This window comes from Ascaphus truei, chromosome 15 (genome assembly GCF_040206685.1).
Source record: "Ascaphus truei isolate aAscTru1 chromosome 15, aAscTru1.hap1, whole genome shotgun sequence".
Taxonomy (NCBI): Eukaryota; Metazoa; Chordata; class Amphibia; order Anura; family Ascaphidae; genus Ascaphus; species Ascaphus truei.
This window is the reverse complement of record NC_134497.1, coordinates 4,569,225-4,582,406: the sequence shown is the minus strand read 5'-3', so window position 1 is coordinate 4,582,406 and position 13,182 is coordinate 4,569,225. Positions and strand designations below refer to the sequence as shown.

General features: G+C 49.2%; 1 protein-coding gene across 1 annotated transcript in view; it reads left to right on the top strand.

The window, feature by feature from the left end:
* The first annotated feature begins 353 nt into the window (after nucleotides 1-353).
* Nucleotides 354-13,182, top strand: part of LOC142466426 (serine/threonine-protein phosphatase 4 regulatory subunit 1-like) — a 34,600-nt gene continuing 21,771 nt past the window's right edge. The window contains exons 1-3 of the mRNA XM_075571325.1: nucleotides 354-470; nucleotides 4,384-4,428; nucleotides 9,931-10,063. Of these exons, the coding sequence (XP_075427440.1) occupies nucleotides 464-470; nucleotides 4,384-4,428; nucleotides 9,931-10,063 (185 nt within the window). The 5' untranslated portion in view covers nucleotides 354-463. The remainder of the gene's footprint in view (nucleotides 471-4,383; nucleotides 4,429-9,930; nucleotides 10,064-13,182) is intronic.

Below are 13,182 nucleotides of genomic sequence, written 5' to 3'. Positions count from 1 at the left end.
AAAGACATCCGCCCCACCACCCGGACACGCAACTAACACAGACACAAGTGGAAGCAATGTGTGTTCGTCACTCATTTATTTTTAAAAGCCACAACACGCGAGGAAGCAGTGTTATTAATAATAATCATAATATATAATATCAGGTACATGAGTAGATATCCGACACGTTATTATTTGATAATGCATTGACACTCCTCCCAGTCTCCCTCCCCCGGGGCACCAAACATGGCGACCGCCTCCTCCTCAGAGGGAAAGAAAAAAGGGCGGGAAGCCAATAACACCCTGCGCGCGCCCCGCCCCGCGGCTGACGTCATGTCGACGTCCCCAATGCTACCCAGAGGGAGGGGGTCCGCGCGCGCGCTAGTGCACGCACGACGACGGCAAAGCGTGCGCGTCCCCCCTTGACGCCGGAGCGCGCGCTCACCTGCCCCCCGCCCCCCCCCCCCCGGCTTCAGCCGTCAAGATGGCCGGTAAGTGTCTCCCGGACTCATGTACCTGTCCCACCCAGAGGGGGGAGGGAGGCGGCCGCGTCACCGTGTGTGGCGGGGGGTGAGGGAGAACCTGTGCCGGTGCCTGATAAACATGGAGGGAGAGGCCTCAGAGGAAGTAACACGGAGGAGGGAGAGGCCTCGGAGGAAGTAACATGGGAGAGGCCTCACAGGAAGTAACATGGAGGGGGGAGAGGCCTTGGAGGAAGTAACATGGAGGAGGGAGAGGCCTCGGAGGAAGTAACATGGAGGAGGGAGAGGCCTCGGAGGAAGTAACATGGGAGAGGCCTCACAGGAAGTAACATGGAGGGGGGAGAGGCCTTGGAGGAAGTAACATGGAGGAGGGAGAGGCCTCGGAGGAAGTAACATGGAGGAGGGAGAGGCCTCGGAGGAAGTAACATGGAGGAGGAGGGAGAGGCCTCAGAGGAAGTAACATGGAGGGAGAGGCCTCGGAGGAAGTAACATGGAGGAGGGAGAGGCCTCGGAGGAAGTAACATGGAGGAGGGAGAGGCCTCGGAGGAAGTAACATGGAGGAGGGAGAGGCCTCGGAGGAAGTAACATGGAGGAGGGAGAGGCCTCGGAGGAAGTAACATAGGAGGAGGGAGAGGCCTCGGAGGAAGTAACATAAGAGGGAGAGGCCTTGGAGGAAGTAACATGGAGGGAGAGGCCTCGGAGCAAGTAACATGGAGGGAGAGGCCTCGGAGGAAGTAACATGGAGGAGGGAGAGGCCTCGGAGGAAGTAACATGGAGGAGGAGGAGGGAGAGGCCTCAGAGGAAGTAACATAGGAGGGGGGAGAGGCCTCGGAGGAAGTAACATAGGAGGAGGGAGAGGCCTCGGAGGAAGTAACATAGGAGGAGGGAGAGGCCTCGGAGGAAGTAACATAGGAGGAGGGAGAGGCCTCGGAGGAAGTAACATAGGAGGAGGGAGAGGCCTCGGAGGAAGTAACATAGGAGGAGGGAGAGGCCTCGGAGGAAGTAACATAGGAGGAGGGAGAGGCCTCGGAGGAAGTAACATAGGAGGAGGGAGAGGCCTCGGAGGAAGTAACATAGGAGGAGGGAGAGGCCTCGGAGGAAGTAACATGGTGGAGGGAGAGGCCTCGGAGGAAGTAACATGGGAGGGAGAGGTCTCGCAGGAAGTAACATGGAGGAGGGAGAGGCCTCAGAGGAAGCAACATGGAGGATGAGGGAGAGGCCTCAGAGGAAGTAACTTAGAAGAGGGAGAGGCCTCAGAGGAAGTAAAAGAGGAGGAGGAGGAGGGAGAGGCCTCAGAGGAGCAGGGAGAGGCCTCGGAGGAAGTAACATGGAGGAGGGAGAGGCCTCGGAGGAAGTAACATTAGGAGGGAGAGGCCTCGCAGGAAGTAACATGGAGGAGGAGGGAGAGGCCTCGCAGGAAGTAACATGGAGGAGGGAGAGGCCTTCATATGTAACATTATCATTTGTTTATGAGGTGCCAGCCTGTTGTGCGGTGCCAGTGCTGGGGTGGCTCCTTTTAGTTTGCGAGCTCCCTGGGGAATCTGCCCACCTATTGTACCTGTTACACCCGGCTGCAGGGGCTGTAGCTCTGTCTGTGGGTGCAGCCGGGAACCTTCAGCCAATTAACGCATTTGGGAGATTGCTTACATTCCTGATAATTATCGGCTGGTCATGGGTGATTTAACACCACTTATAGTGTGAGAGATAGATAGATATATATATATCTATCTCCAAACACATGTTATTGGTGATCTCTTTGCATGTGTTACATGCTTCCTCAGGCTGTCACGTGGAAGCTCTTGCATGAGGCCCTGACGTACAAAATAAAGTGTACCTTTTTTCATGTTGCAAATGTTGACGGGGGCTGACAGGTGGAGATTTATATAAATTGATCAAGCCTTATTTAACTGACAGATGGACAATTAAGGGGCAAGTCCAGCCTGATTTTAATCTGCCCCAAAATCAAACAGTTGTTCAGACTAACCCAACAATAATATGCCAGCCTAAACCTTAATAGCGCTATCTGAGTCCTAAGTAACTTGCATACAATCATTGCCAACTAAATATGGGGGGCACGAGGGAGGATGCTATAGAGCTGGATAAATAGACTGGTGTCTGTACTAAATTTCTAAAGGCAGCAATGCCTTCATATGTTCCAGGTAGGGTGTACCGTTTCCCGTGCTTATATAAATAATCATCATTGTGTGTGTCTCACTGGGGCTGTGGGTGTCCATTGCATTGGTGTAAAAAATGTGCATGTGTGTAAAAATATATATTTATGTAACTATAAAGAAGGGCAAGGTCCTAATGAGGTGTTAAGTAAGATGGTCATAAAGTTTCAAAGTTGTCCTGTGGGCTTCCTCTTCAAGAGCTATCGCCCCCAAACCCTTGCATCAACTTTGGACCTACTGTATATATAAAAATTAAAAAAATAGCACATCAGGGGCCACCAGTGGTGTATGAACTTTTATTATAGAAAGGTATCAAATAATATCATTGCACTCGCAAGCAACGTGCTTTAAAAGAGCACGGACGTCAGTGGAGTCCTTGACTGACCAACGATGCGGGCAGAAATCGCTGTGCGGTTCCTCTGTACGCTTGTGTCCTGCCCTCTCCGTGGCCGTGTCCTGCCCTCTCCGTGGCCGTGTCCTGCCCTCTCCGTGGCCGTGTCCTGCTGGATGACATCGCTGGTTTTGGGTACCCAGATTGCACAGGTGGTGTGAGGGCATCCTTAATTATTTTAACGGATCATTGGTGCGCTCTTCTTTATCTACAAACACTTCTTTTCTAAAATGTCGTTTTTTGGGGGATTGGACTTCTTAAGCTGTCAAGATCCAATGACACGCATGCGAATTGTTTAAGTGAGCCCTGCATAGCTCTGGCTGCTGGTTTTGTCCTAAAAATATTGATAGAAGGGCCCCAGCACGCAAATAGATACAATAGACAATTGCCAATTTGAATAAGTCAATAAAGATATATTTGGCAACATTTGTAGCAGCTGTACCATATCCCCAAATGCAGGGTCTGGAGATCACATCTCGTGAAACAACAACTACAATAATGTGGAGGGAAAGGAGTGGTTGGGGGTGAAAAAAAGAGATTTTGGTGTTTATGGGGTGTTAAATTAGGGAAGTACCACAGATCATTTTTATCTGTGGGAAGGGGCTTGAAGAATGGGTGTCGGAGGCCCCGAAACGTTCGTTTCCCTCCTACTTTTTCCACCCTACATTTTCACGTGTATGGTACGTTTTTCCTTTTTTCCTCCTTTTGTTGTCACATTGTTGTTATCCTTCATCCCCCTTTTTTTTTTCACCGCCAACCACTCCTTTCCCTCCACTTTATTGTAGTTGTTGTTTCACGAGATGTGATCTCAAGACCCTGCATTTGGGGATATGGTACAGCTGCTACAAATTTTGCCAAATATCTTTATTGACTTATTCAAATTGACAATTGTCTATTGTATCTATTTGCGTGCTGGGGCCCTTCTGTGTATATATCTGATTCTATCGAGGGGTCAGAGGTCCCCCCTGCCTCCGTGCACCAATTTATCTACAGTGTATATTTATACATTTAGTTCTTTGTGGAGTGCTAATTAACAAACATACTTTTTGTAAAAATATAGATGTTCCTTTTTAATGGATCAAAGAATAATGTAGCCATTCTCTCAATAGGAGACACTAAAGCTTACAGCAAATCTATTTTAATGCCAATAAAATGATACATGGAAAATATATATGTAGTATGTGTATGCACAGGTGCATGTCATTTTCATTGGACTGTACTTTTATAAAGTGATGAGCACACTTGCATCCCTTCATGTGGCAGGAAGTATTCCAGTAATTTAGGGTAGGATAAAAGGGCCCTAAACTCCCTCCTTACAAACCGTTGTCCCACTAACTTCCTGTTTTTTGCTTCCTCTTAGGGATCCCGTTGTATTTCGTCGATTTGCAGGACGATCTGGACGACTGTAAGTGCGGTTTCTTTGCTCTGATTCTTGGGGTTATTGTTAGGAAGGTCCCAGGACTTCTGCCTTCATGTCATTTTGGGCCATGAGCCCAGATGAGAATTTTACAGGCATACCCACCCCGTATTAACGTACGCAATGGGTCCAGAGCATGTATGTAAAGCGAGAATGTACTTAAAGTGAAGCACTACCTTTTTTCCCCCACTTATCGATGCATGTACTGTACTGCAATCGTCATATACGTGCATAACTGATGTAAATAACGCATCTGTAACAGTCTCTATAGTCTCCCCGCTTGCGCACAGCTTCGGTTCAGGTAGGGAGCTGGTATTGCTGTTCAGGACGTGCTGACAGGCGCATGCGTGAGCTGCTGTTTGCCTATTGGGCGATATGTCCTTACTCGCGAGTGTACTTAAAGTGAGTGTCCTTAAACCGGGGTATGCCTGTACATCCTTAATACAAACTACTGGTATTAAACACTAATTCTGTGCTGATTTGAAATATTGATTTGTAAACTGGCCACAAGGTAGAAGGCATTTGATTCACTTACTGCCTAAGGCTAAGGCCCCGCTCCCAGAGTCAGCGCGCCTGCACTGCAGACAGGCGGGGCGCTGATATACACAGACCGCGATATGCGGTCTGTAGGGAGCCGGAGGTGGGCGGGAGTGGGAGGTTTGAGCGGGAGGGGGGGCGTGGCATGAGCGGAGGGACCCGCTACTCTCCCCCCCCCCCTCCCTCCACGGCTCGGGTAAGTAAAGCAACACACACACAAACACACACACACACACACACACACAGAGGCAGGCACTCACGCACTCAGGCACACACATACACACACACAGACAGGCACTCACGCTGCTTTCACTCCACACTCCTACCCGCTCCCCGAAGCCTCTCCTCCCCGCTCCCCGAAGCCTCCCCTCCCCATTGGCTCACAGCCACACCACGTGACGCGTCAACACTAGGGAACACCATTCTCTTGTATCCCATAGCGGCTGACGCGCCACAGCGTGTAGTAAGCTGTGCAGCCAGGGGGGACCGGCTCCGCAGGATTCCCCTGCTGGTGGGGAACTCGCTTGTGGCCGCCCGCGCCACCGAGCGCAGCGGGACCGAGGCCTTAGAAATGTTTTTTCTTCTGCTGGTCTAATGCAGGTTAATCATTGACTATATTTGTCCCAATCACCACCTCCTGCTGGTGGTGGTAAGCAATTTAGTTTAATTATAGTGAACCCCTTGCGGTAAACTCATGAGTGTCATACATTTTCTTTGGGATAAAATCAAGTTTAGAAATGCTTCTGAATAGGATTAAAGTGTTGGCAATGCAGTCACAATAATATATCAGAAAATCTTAGATTGTGAAATGCCCAGAGACTTGATTGTATCCTAGGCCACAGGTGGCCAACTCCAGTCCTCAGGGGCCACCAGCAGGTCAGGTTTTCAGGATATCCCTGCTTCAGCACAGGCGGTGCAGTCTTTGACTGAGCCACCCTTGTCCTATGCTGTGATTTAAAGCTGGGCCACTCTCTTGTTGACGTGATTACCAGCAGCAAAGTGTGCATGAATAAATATTTACAACGCCATGAAATTAGACATTTTTCCTTCCCAGCTGGTGTCTGAAGTAAACATAATCTGATATTATGGCACGCTGGCACAAAGGAAATGTGTGCGTGTTTGCATCATATGCTGCATGAAGACAACAAATCTGTGAATTCTGCTCCTTGCGTTTCTGTAAACGGTTGTGACACCATGCTCTGGTCTCTAATGGTTCATTGCGACAGGGGGAATACAGAAAATGTTTGTCAGGTGATTTGTTGAAACAGAGAGACATTGTATTGTTTTTGTGACTGTCACTTTGGAAATACAAGGGTAGGCTAATTTTTTATTTATTTTATTTTTTAAGTTTTGATTTCTTTGTTTTAATTTTATTTCCTTTAAACATTGTCAGTAATTGTGGGCATGTATTGCATATATTGTTGTATAATTGTTTAAAAAAACACACTCCTGCAAGCTCAAATTTTAGCTTGCAGGGGTCGTGTACGTTTGTAAATGTCAACTGGTAACAATTATTTGGGGGGTCTGTGACCCCTCATATCACTTTTAGATAGCAGGTCTTGTTATGCTCCTGTGACTGACCAGTCTATTAAGACATTTCTCCCTCCATTAGAGAGGTTAAGGCCTCGGATACATAGTAGGAGCGCATGGCGTCACGCGCGCCTGTTGCTTGAGCAATCCGTGGCCTGAATTATTTTTTTTAGGAGGCGTGTCCGTGATGCCACGGAGCTGATTTGCCCTCATTGGCTGAACCGCTCACATGACCCGGCCATAGCGCGAATAAATAAAAAAATGTTGTCTGCTCTAAAGTCTGGCGCACGGTCGCGCTTTGTCGTGCGCTCTATGGCCTGCCTCATATAGGTATGGCCTTTCCTTTGTTGTGTCCGCGGAGTATGGACGCCGCCTAGGAGAACGCTTTCACGCAGTGCTAAAACCTATAAAAAGCGCCATACGGTGACGTCGTCGCAGGCTTCAAATGCTTTGGCCAACAAATGTAACTAAATGAACCTTGCTTATGAGAAGAAAGACAGATAAGTATTTAGCCATATCATTTGTCATATTGGCTGTAGCATTGGGGCTGTTTGTCTTTATTTTATTATCAGAAGATAATCTCTTTAACAAGCAGTACACCACCTTAAAACAGGCAGCTGTAGAATACATGGCAGGTCTTTTCACATCTCTCCATGTGCTCTGTTGCATGCTCTGTTGCATGCTCCTCTGACATTGTACGGTAACATAAGTTAACATCACATTGTGGCAAGTCACATTTCTGTTACCCACGCATTTGGTAGCGTTGGAGAGCAGACGTTTTAAGCGCTTCCTATGCCGTACTGGGAAGTGTTATCTAAGCAACCGGCATAATACCCAGCTTGCTTGCTGGGACCGAATTATACTTGGGAAGGAATTAAAGATGTGCTTGCACATGCAGTAAGAAGAGATTAAACTCCCCTGGTGGGTGCTGGTTTCTGAAAGATTGTCTCAACTCTTCCATTAGGATAGAGCTGCACGAATAGGTAGCCCAGGCCTCAACATACCGCAATCATCAAAGGCTGGGTCATTTTCTATACCAGGGGTGCTCAACTCCAGACCTCAAGCCCCTTTCTCTGCCCCTCACCCTTCTCCACCCCCCCTCATCCTTCTTTTCCCCCCTCACCCTTCTTTCCCCCCCCTCACCCTTCTTCCCCAACCCTCGCCATTCTTTTCCCCCCCTCGCCCTTCTTTTCCCCCCCTCGCCCTTCTTTTCCCCCCCCTCGCCCTTCTTTTCCCCCCCCTCGCCCTTCTTTTCCCCCCCCTCGCCCTTCTTTTTCCCCCCCTCGCCCTTCTTTCCCCCCCCCTCGCCCTTCTTTTCCCCCCCTCGCCCTTCTTTTCCCCCCCCCCTCGCCCTTCTTTTCCCCCCCCTCGCCCTTCTTTTCCCCCCCTCGCCCTTCTTTTCCCCCCCTCGCCCTTCTTTTCCCCCCCTCGCCCTTCTTTTCCCCCCCCTCGCCCTTCTTTCCCCCCCCCTCGCCCTTCTTTTCCCCCCCCTCGCCCTTCTTTTCCCCCCCCTCGCCCTTCTTTTCCCCCCCCTCGCCCTTCTTTTCCCCCCCCTCGCCCTTCTTTTCCCCCCCCTCGCCCTTCTTTTCCCCCCCCTCGCCCTTCTTTTCCCCCCCCTCGCCCTTCTTTTCCCCCCCCTCGCCCTTCTTTTCCCCCCCCTCGCCCTTCTTTTCCCCCCCTCGCCCTTCTTTTCCCCCCCCTCGCCCTTCTTTTCCCCCCCCTCGCCCTTCTTTTCCCCCCCCTCGCCCTTCTTTCCCCCCCTTCTTTCCCCCCTCTCCCTTCTTTCCCCCCCTTCTTTCCCCCCCCTCGCCCTTCTTTCCCCCCCCTCGCCCTTCTTTCCCCCCCCTCGCCCTTCTTTCCCCCCCCTCGCCCTTCTTTCCCCCCCCTCGCCCTTCTTTCCCCCCCTCGCCCTTCTTTCCCCCCCTCGCCCTTCTTTCCCCCCCTCGCCCTTCTTTCCCCCCCTTCTTTCCCCCCCCTCGCCCTTCTTTCCCCCCCCTCGCCCTTCTTTCCCCCCCCTCGCCCTTCTCCCCCCCTCCTCGCCCTTCTCCCCCCCTCCTCACCCTTCTCCCCCCCCTCCTCACCCTTCTCCCCCCCCATCTCACCCTTCTCCCCCCCTCCTCACCCTTCTCCCCCCCTCCTCACCCTTCTCCCCCCCTCCTCACCCTTCTCCCCCCCCTCCTCACCCTTCTCCCCCCCCCCTCCTCACCCTTCTCTCCCCCCCTCCTCACCCTTCTCCCCCCCCCCTCCTCAACCTTCTCCCCCCCCCTCCTCACCCTTCTCCCCCCTCCTCACCCTTCTCCCCCCCTCCTCACCCTTCTCCCCCCCTCCTCACCCTTCTCCCCCCCCCTCCTCACCCTTCTCCCCCCCCTCCTCACCCTTCTCCCCCCCCCTCCTCACCCTTCTCCCCCCCCCCTCCTCACCCTTCTCCCCCCCCCTCCTCACCCTTCTCCCCCCCCCCTCCTCACCCTTCTCCCCCCCCTCCTCACCCTTCTCCCCCCCCCTCCTCACCCTTCTCCCCCCCTCCTCACCCTTCACCCCCCCCTCCTCACCCTTCACCCCCCCCATCTCACCCTTCTCCCCCCCCCTCCTCACCCTTCCCCCCCCTCCTCACCCTTCTCCCCCCCTCCTCACCCTTCTCCCCTCCTCCTCACCCTTCTCCCCCCCTCCTCACCCTTCTCCCCCCCTCCTCACCCTTCTCCCCCCCTCCTCACCCTTCTCCCCCCCTCCTAACCCTTCTCTCCCCTTCTCCTCACCCCACCCCCATCTCATCCTCCTCACCCTTCTCTCACCCTTCTCCCCCCCCCCTCCTCACCCTTCTCCCCCCCCTCCTCACCCTTCTCCCCCCCCCCTCCTCCCCCCCCCCCCCCGCTCCTCGCCCTTCTCCTCTCTCCCCCCTCCTCACCCTTCTCCTCCCTCCCCCCCTCCTCACCCTTCTCCCCCCCCCCCCCCAAATGGGTCAGGTTCCCAGGATATCCCAAAGGCTGTCTTTGATTGTGCAATCTGTGCTGAAGCAGTGACTGACTGAGCCACCTGTGCTGAAGCTGGAATATCCTGAAAACTTGACATGTTGGGAAGGGGGGTGGGGTGCAGCTTGAGGACTGGAGTTGAGCCCCCCTGTTCTATACCATTGCTGCTTCAATTACTGCTCGTTCTGTAACTTAACCCAAGCAAGCAGGTGTGAAATGCAACCCCGTGTCATGTTATTCTGTGTTTTATATGCATGAAACACATCTGTAACACTTTGTACCTAGTCAAGCACTTGCTTTTTTTATTTATTTTTATTTAATAATATATGCAAAGTAGTAACTGAAAGAGTTGCATTTAACTTCCATACAGCGATGTCATCTTGTATGCAGCAATATTATTGCTATGTCAACACAGTTTTACAGGTTGTAATTCTTTTTTCTGTTTCTATTTTCCAAGTTGGGTTTGAAGATTATGGGCCAGACTGTGAGAGCATGCGGATAACAGCGTTCTTGGATATCCCAGGGCAGGACAACCTAACTCCCCTTGCACGGCTGGAAAAATATGCATTTAGCGATAATATATTTAACAGGTAAGCGCATGGGAATAAACTGGAGAACATTGACACGTGAGAATACAAATGTAGTTAAACTTATCACTGTTATTTATCACTGTTATTTATCACTGTTATTTATCACTGTTATTTATCACTGTTATTTATCACTGTTATTTATCACTGTTTACGCAGAGTTTGACTCATAACCTTGTTCTTATGTGGGTCTTGCTACTTGGTTAAGTGGATTTGGTTATGTGCATGATTTTTATTGCATTGAACTTCATCTTAATAATGACCAAATATATATATATAAAATGGCTCTTATAAAAAAAAATATAAGGAAGTCGCTATTCCTGGGCAGAAGATTGCTCAACAGGGTGGAGGCAGGTTTACGCTTTCTGCTGTCTCATTGACTGGTGTAAACCATCATATTTTAACTTGTTTGTTTTTTTATTGCTTGTTTTCCAAGGATTGGGGGTGCAGAATAAAGAGAGGGGGTTGGGCAAATGGGGAGGGAGAGATTACAATACAACAATTGGATACATCCATGAGCAGCCAGGCAGTATTCGTCACGTTAGAGGCCATTGGTGAATAGTGGTCACCTGGGTGGTCAGGGAGGTGGGAACAGCCTCACATGGTACACTATTATAGCATCTCTCTAATGTTACAGGCACTGCGGGACCTTACGTTATGAGAATTTGATTCTGGGATCCCAAATCCCGTGAAATGTTGGGATATTTTGATTTAGGAGGGCTGAATTTTTCCATTAGCATTATTTTGTTGATTCTGTTGGTAAATTGAATCATTAAGGGGGCGCTAGGCTTTTTGCATGAGGCTCTTGTTGAACAGTGGGCCGCTGTAAGTATATGGGAGAGAAGAGATTGGTGGCGGGAAATTAGGTTTTCGAGTGGTTTAGCTAGTATCTACAGTGTCCCTTGGGATCTTGACATTAGTATAAATTCTAGGAGGTCAATAACCCTTGACAAGAATGGTTGAATAATCGAGCAGGACTAGAAAGTATGTGGTAGAGATCCCACCGCATTAAAGCCCCTTCAACATGGATCAGAAGACCCCATGTATCAGGTTTTCAGTCTAACCGGAGTCATGTACCACCTCGACAGAATTGTGTATATACTGTATGTTCACTTTTATGGTGGAGCATAGAGAGGTTTTAGATGCCCTTTCCCAGGTGTCTTGGCAGTCTTCCAGTGGCATTTCCATTTGGAAGTCTGCCTCCAGCTGCAGCATGTCGTTATGTTTGGAGAATTCCTCCAATTGGGACTGATTTGCTGTAGAGGTTGGAGATCAAGCCTTTGAGAGGTTTTGGAGCTGCAAATATTTTCAATGGTTAATCGATTTCGGGAATTTTACATTAGCGGAGAGAGTATATAGAAAAAGTCTCGCCTGAAGGTTTTTCAGGTAACACTCTTTGGGGGAGAGAGAATTTTTCTCAAGTCACCAAACTCAATAATCTTATCTTCTTTAAGTAAATCTTTTATTTAGAAGATTCCCCCTTTCTTTCCAGTGTTTAAAAGCAGAGTTCGGTAAACCTGGTAGAAAATCTGGATTATGGAAAAGAGGGATACATTTCAAAGGGGAGGAGGAAAAGCTGAACTTTCTCCGAGACTTTCTCCACATTGTTAAAGTAAAGTTTGACTGGAGCAGTCAATGTTAAATTGGGAGGGCCTTCTTTTTCACACCTCAGGAGGGAGGGGGGCAATGGGAGAATAGATGGTTCTTTCAATATCCAGCCAACGTGTTATGCCCCTATCCATGTGCCACGCTGGTATCTGTTTAAGGTGTGTAGCCATATAATACCGTTGTACTAATTCTTTGTTCAGATTATATAGGTCTCAGTAAAATCTATGTATCTCAGTTATTTGGCAGGGGTTATAGGTTACATTACCGTCCTTACGTTTAAGAGCCAAGATTCTAGAGCATTTCTTTTTAGTTTGTTCACAAGAAGTCTGGCAGATGCGTTACCTTTGTCATAGAAGATATGCTTGGTCCATTTAATGGCCCTTGCGACATCTTCCAATTGAAGTCTCCTCAATTCTTATTTTGACCACGTTAATCTCTTGAATTTGCTTTTTAGAATTGGTTTTGTGGGCTTTTTCTAGTTTATTTTATTTTGGTCTCAAAATATAGAATAGCCTTTAATTTTTTTATGATACGTCATGGATATAAAGTAGCCTCTGATATCCAAGATTTGTTGGCTTCCCAAAGAGAGAAAGAGTCTGTTACATTTCCAGCATTAACCACAAAGTGACCTTTGAGACTTGTGTGCATTTTGTCATTGATATCTGGGAGATTTAAACCTCCACCATGTGAAATGAGAAAGTTTATTAGAGAGGGATAAATCAATTTGAATTGGGGTATGCTCCGACCAGGTAATGGAACCAATATTTGTGGTTGGAATGGATGTGACTAGATTTGGGCTAACTAAGAAATAATCGATTTTCTAGAATGTGTCGTGAGGAGGGGAGGAGAACGTATAATCTTTGTCTTTGGTGTTGTGCCCTCCGTATGTCAATCAAAGGGATGTCTTGAATGAGATATTTGAATATTTTTGATAGGTGTGAAGTTTAAAGAGGTTGGGAAGGTCCTGGGAGTGACCACTTGTCTACATCAGGATTCAGGACTGCATTAATGTCCCCTCCAGGAATTACAGATTTAGGATTTCAAGTCGCTCAACTGAATAAAAAATGTACTGGTTAAATTCATCTGGTTTGTCATTAAGAGTATATACAGTTGCTCGGGTGCGGTCTTCACCTGCTAATGAACCACTAATTATGATGCTTGCCATTGTGGAGATTCATCCATCTTATTTTCTATGTTGCTCGTTCTTTCCTCTGGGGCATTTAGATATTTTCTAAAGTCCAGGGTTGCTTTCTGCAATTCTTGCTGGAAGATGCTGGATATATTTTTAGAAAGTGCCTCCATGTCTTGTTTGGACGGTTTACACTCTCCTCCACCCCGCTTGGAGGACACGTCGTGGGGTGGGGGTGCAGGACCGGAGGTACCGCCATTACCCTGCTTTGCTGTGGGCCACCGCTAGCTCCGCTGAAAGATGTGGGTTACCACCTGGGCGTCCAGCTGTTTTTGTTAGGGAGGCATCTCCATCATTTCTGGGGACCCTTCGGGGCCAGAATTGG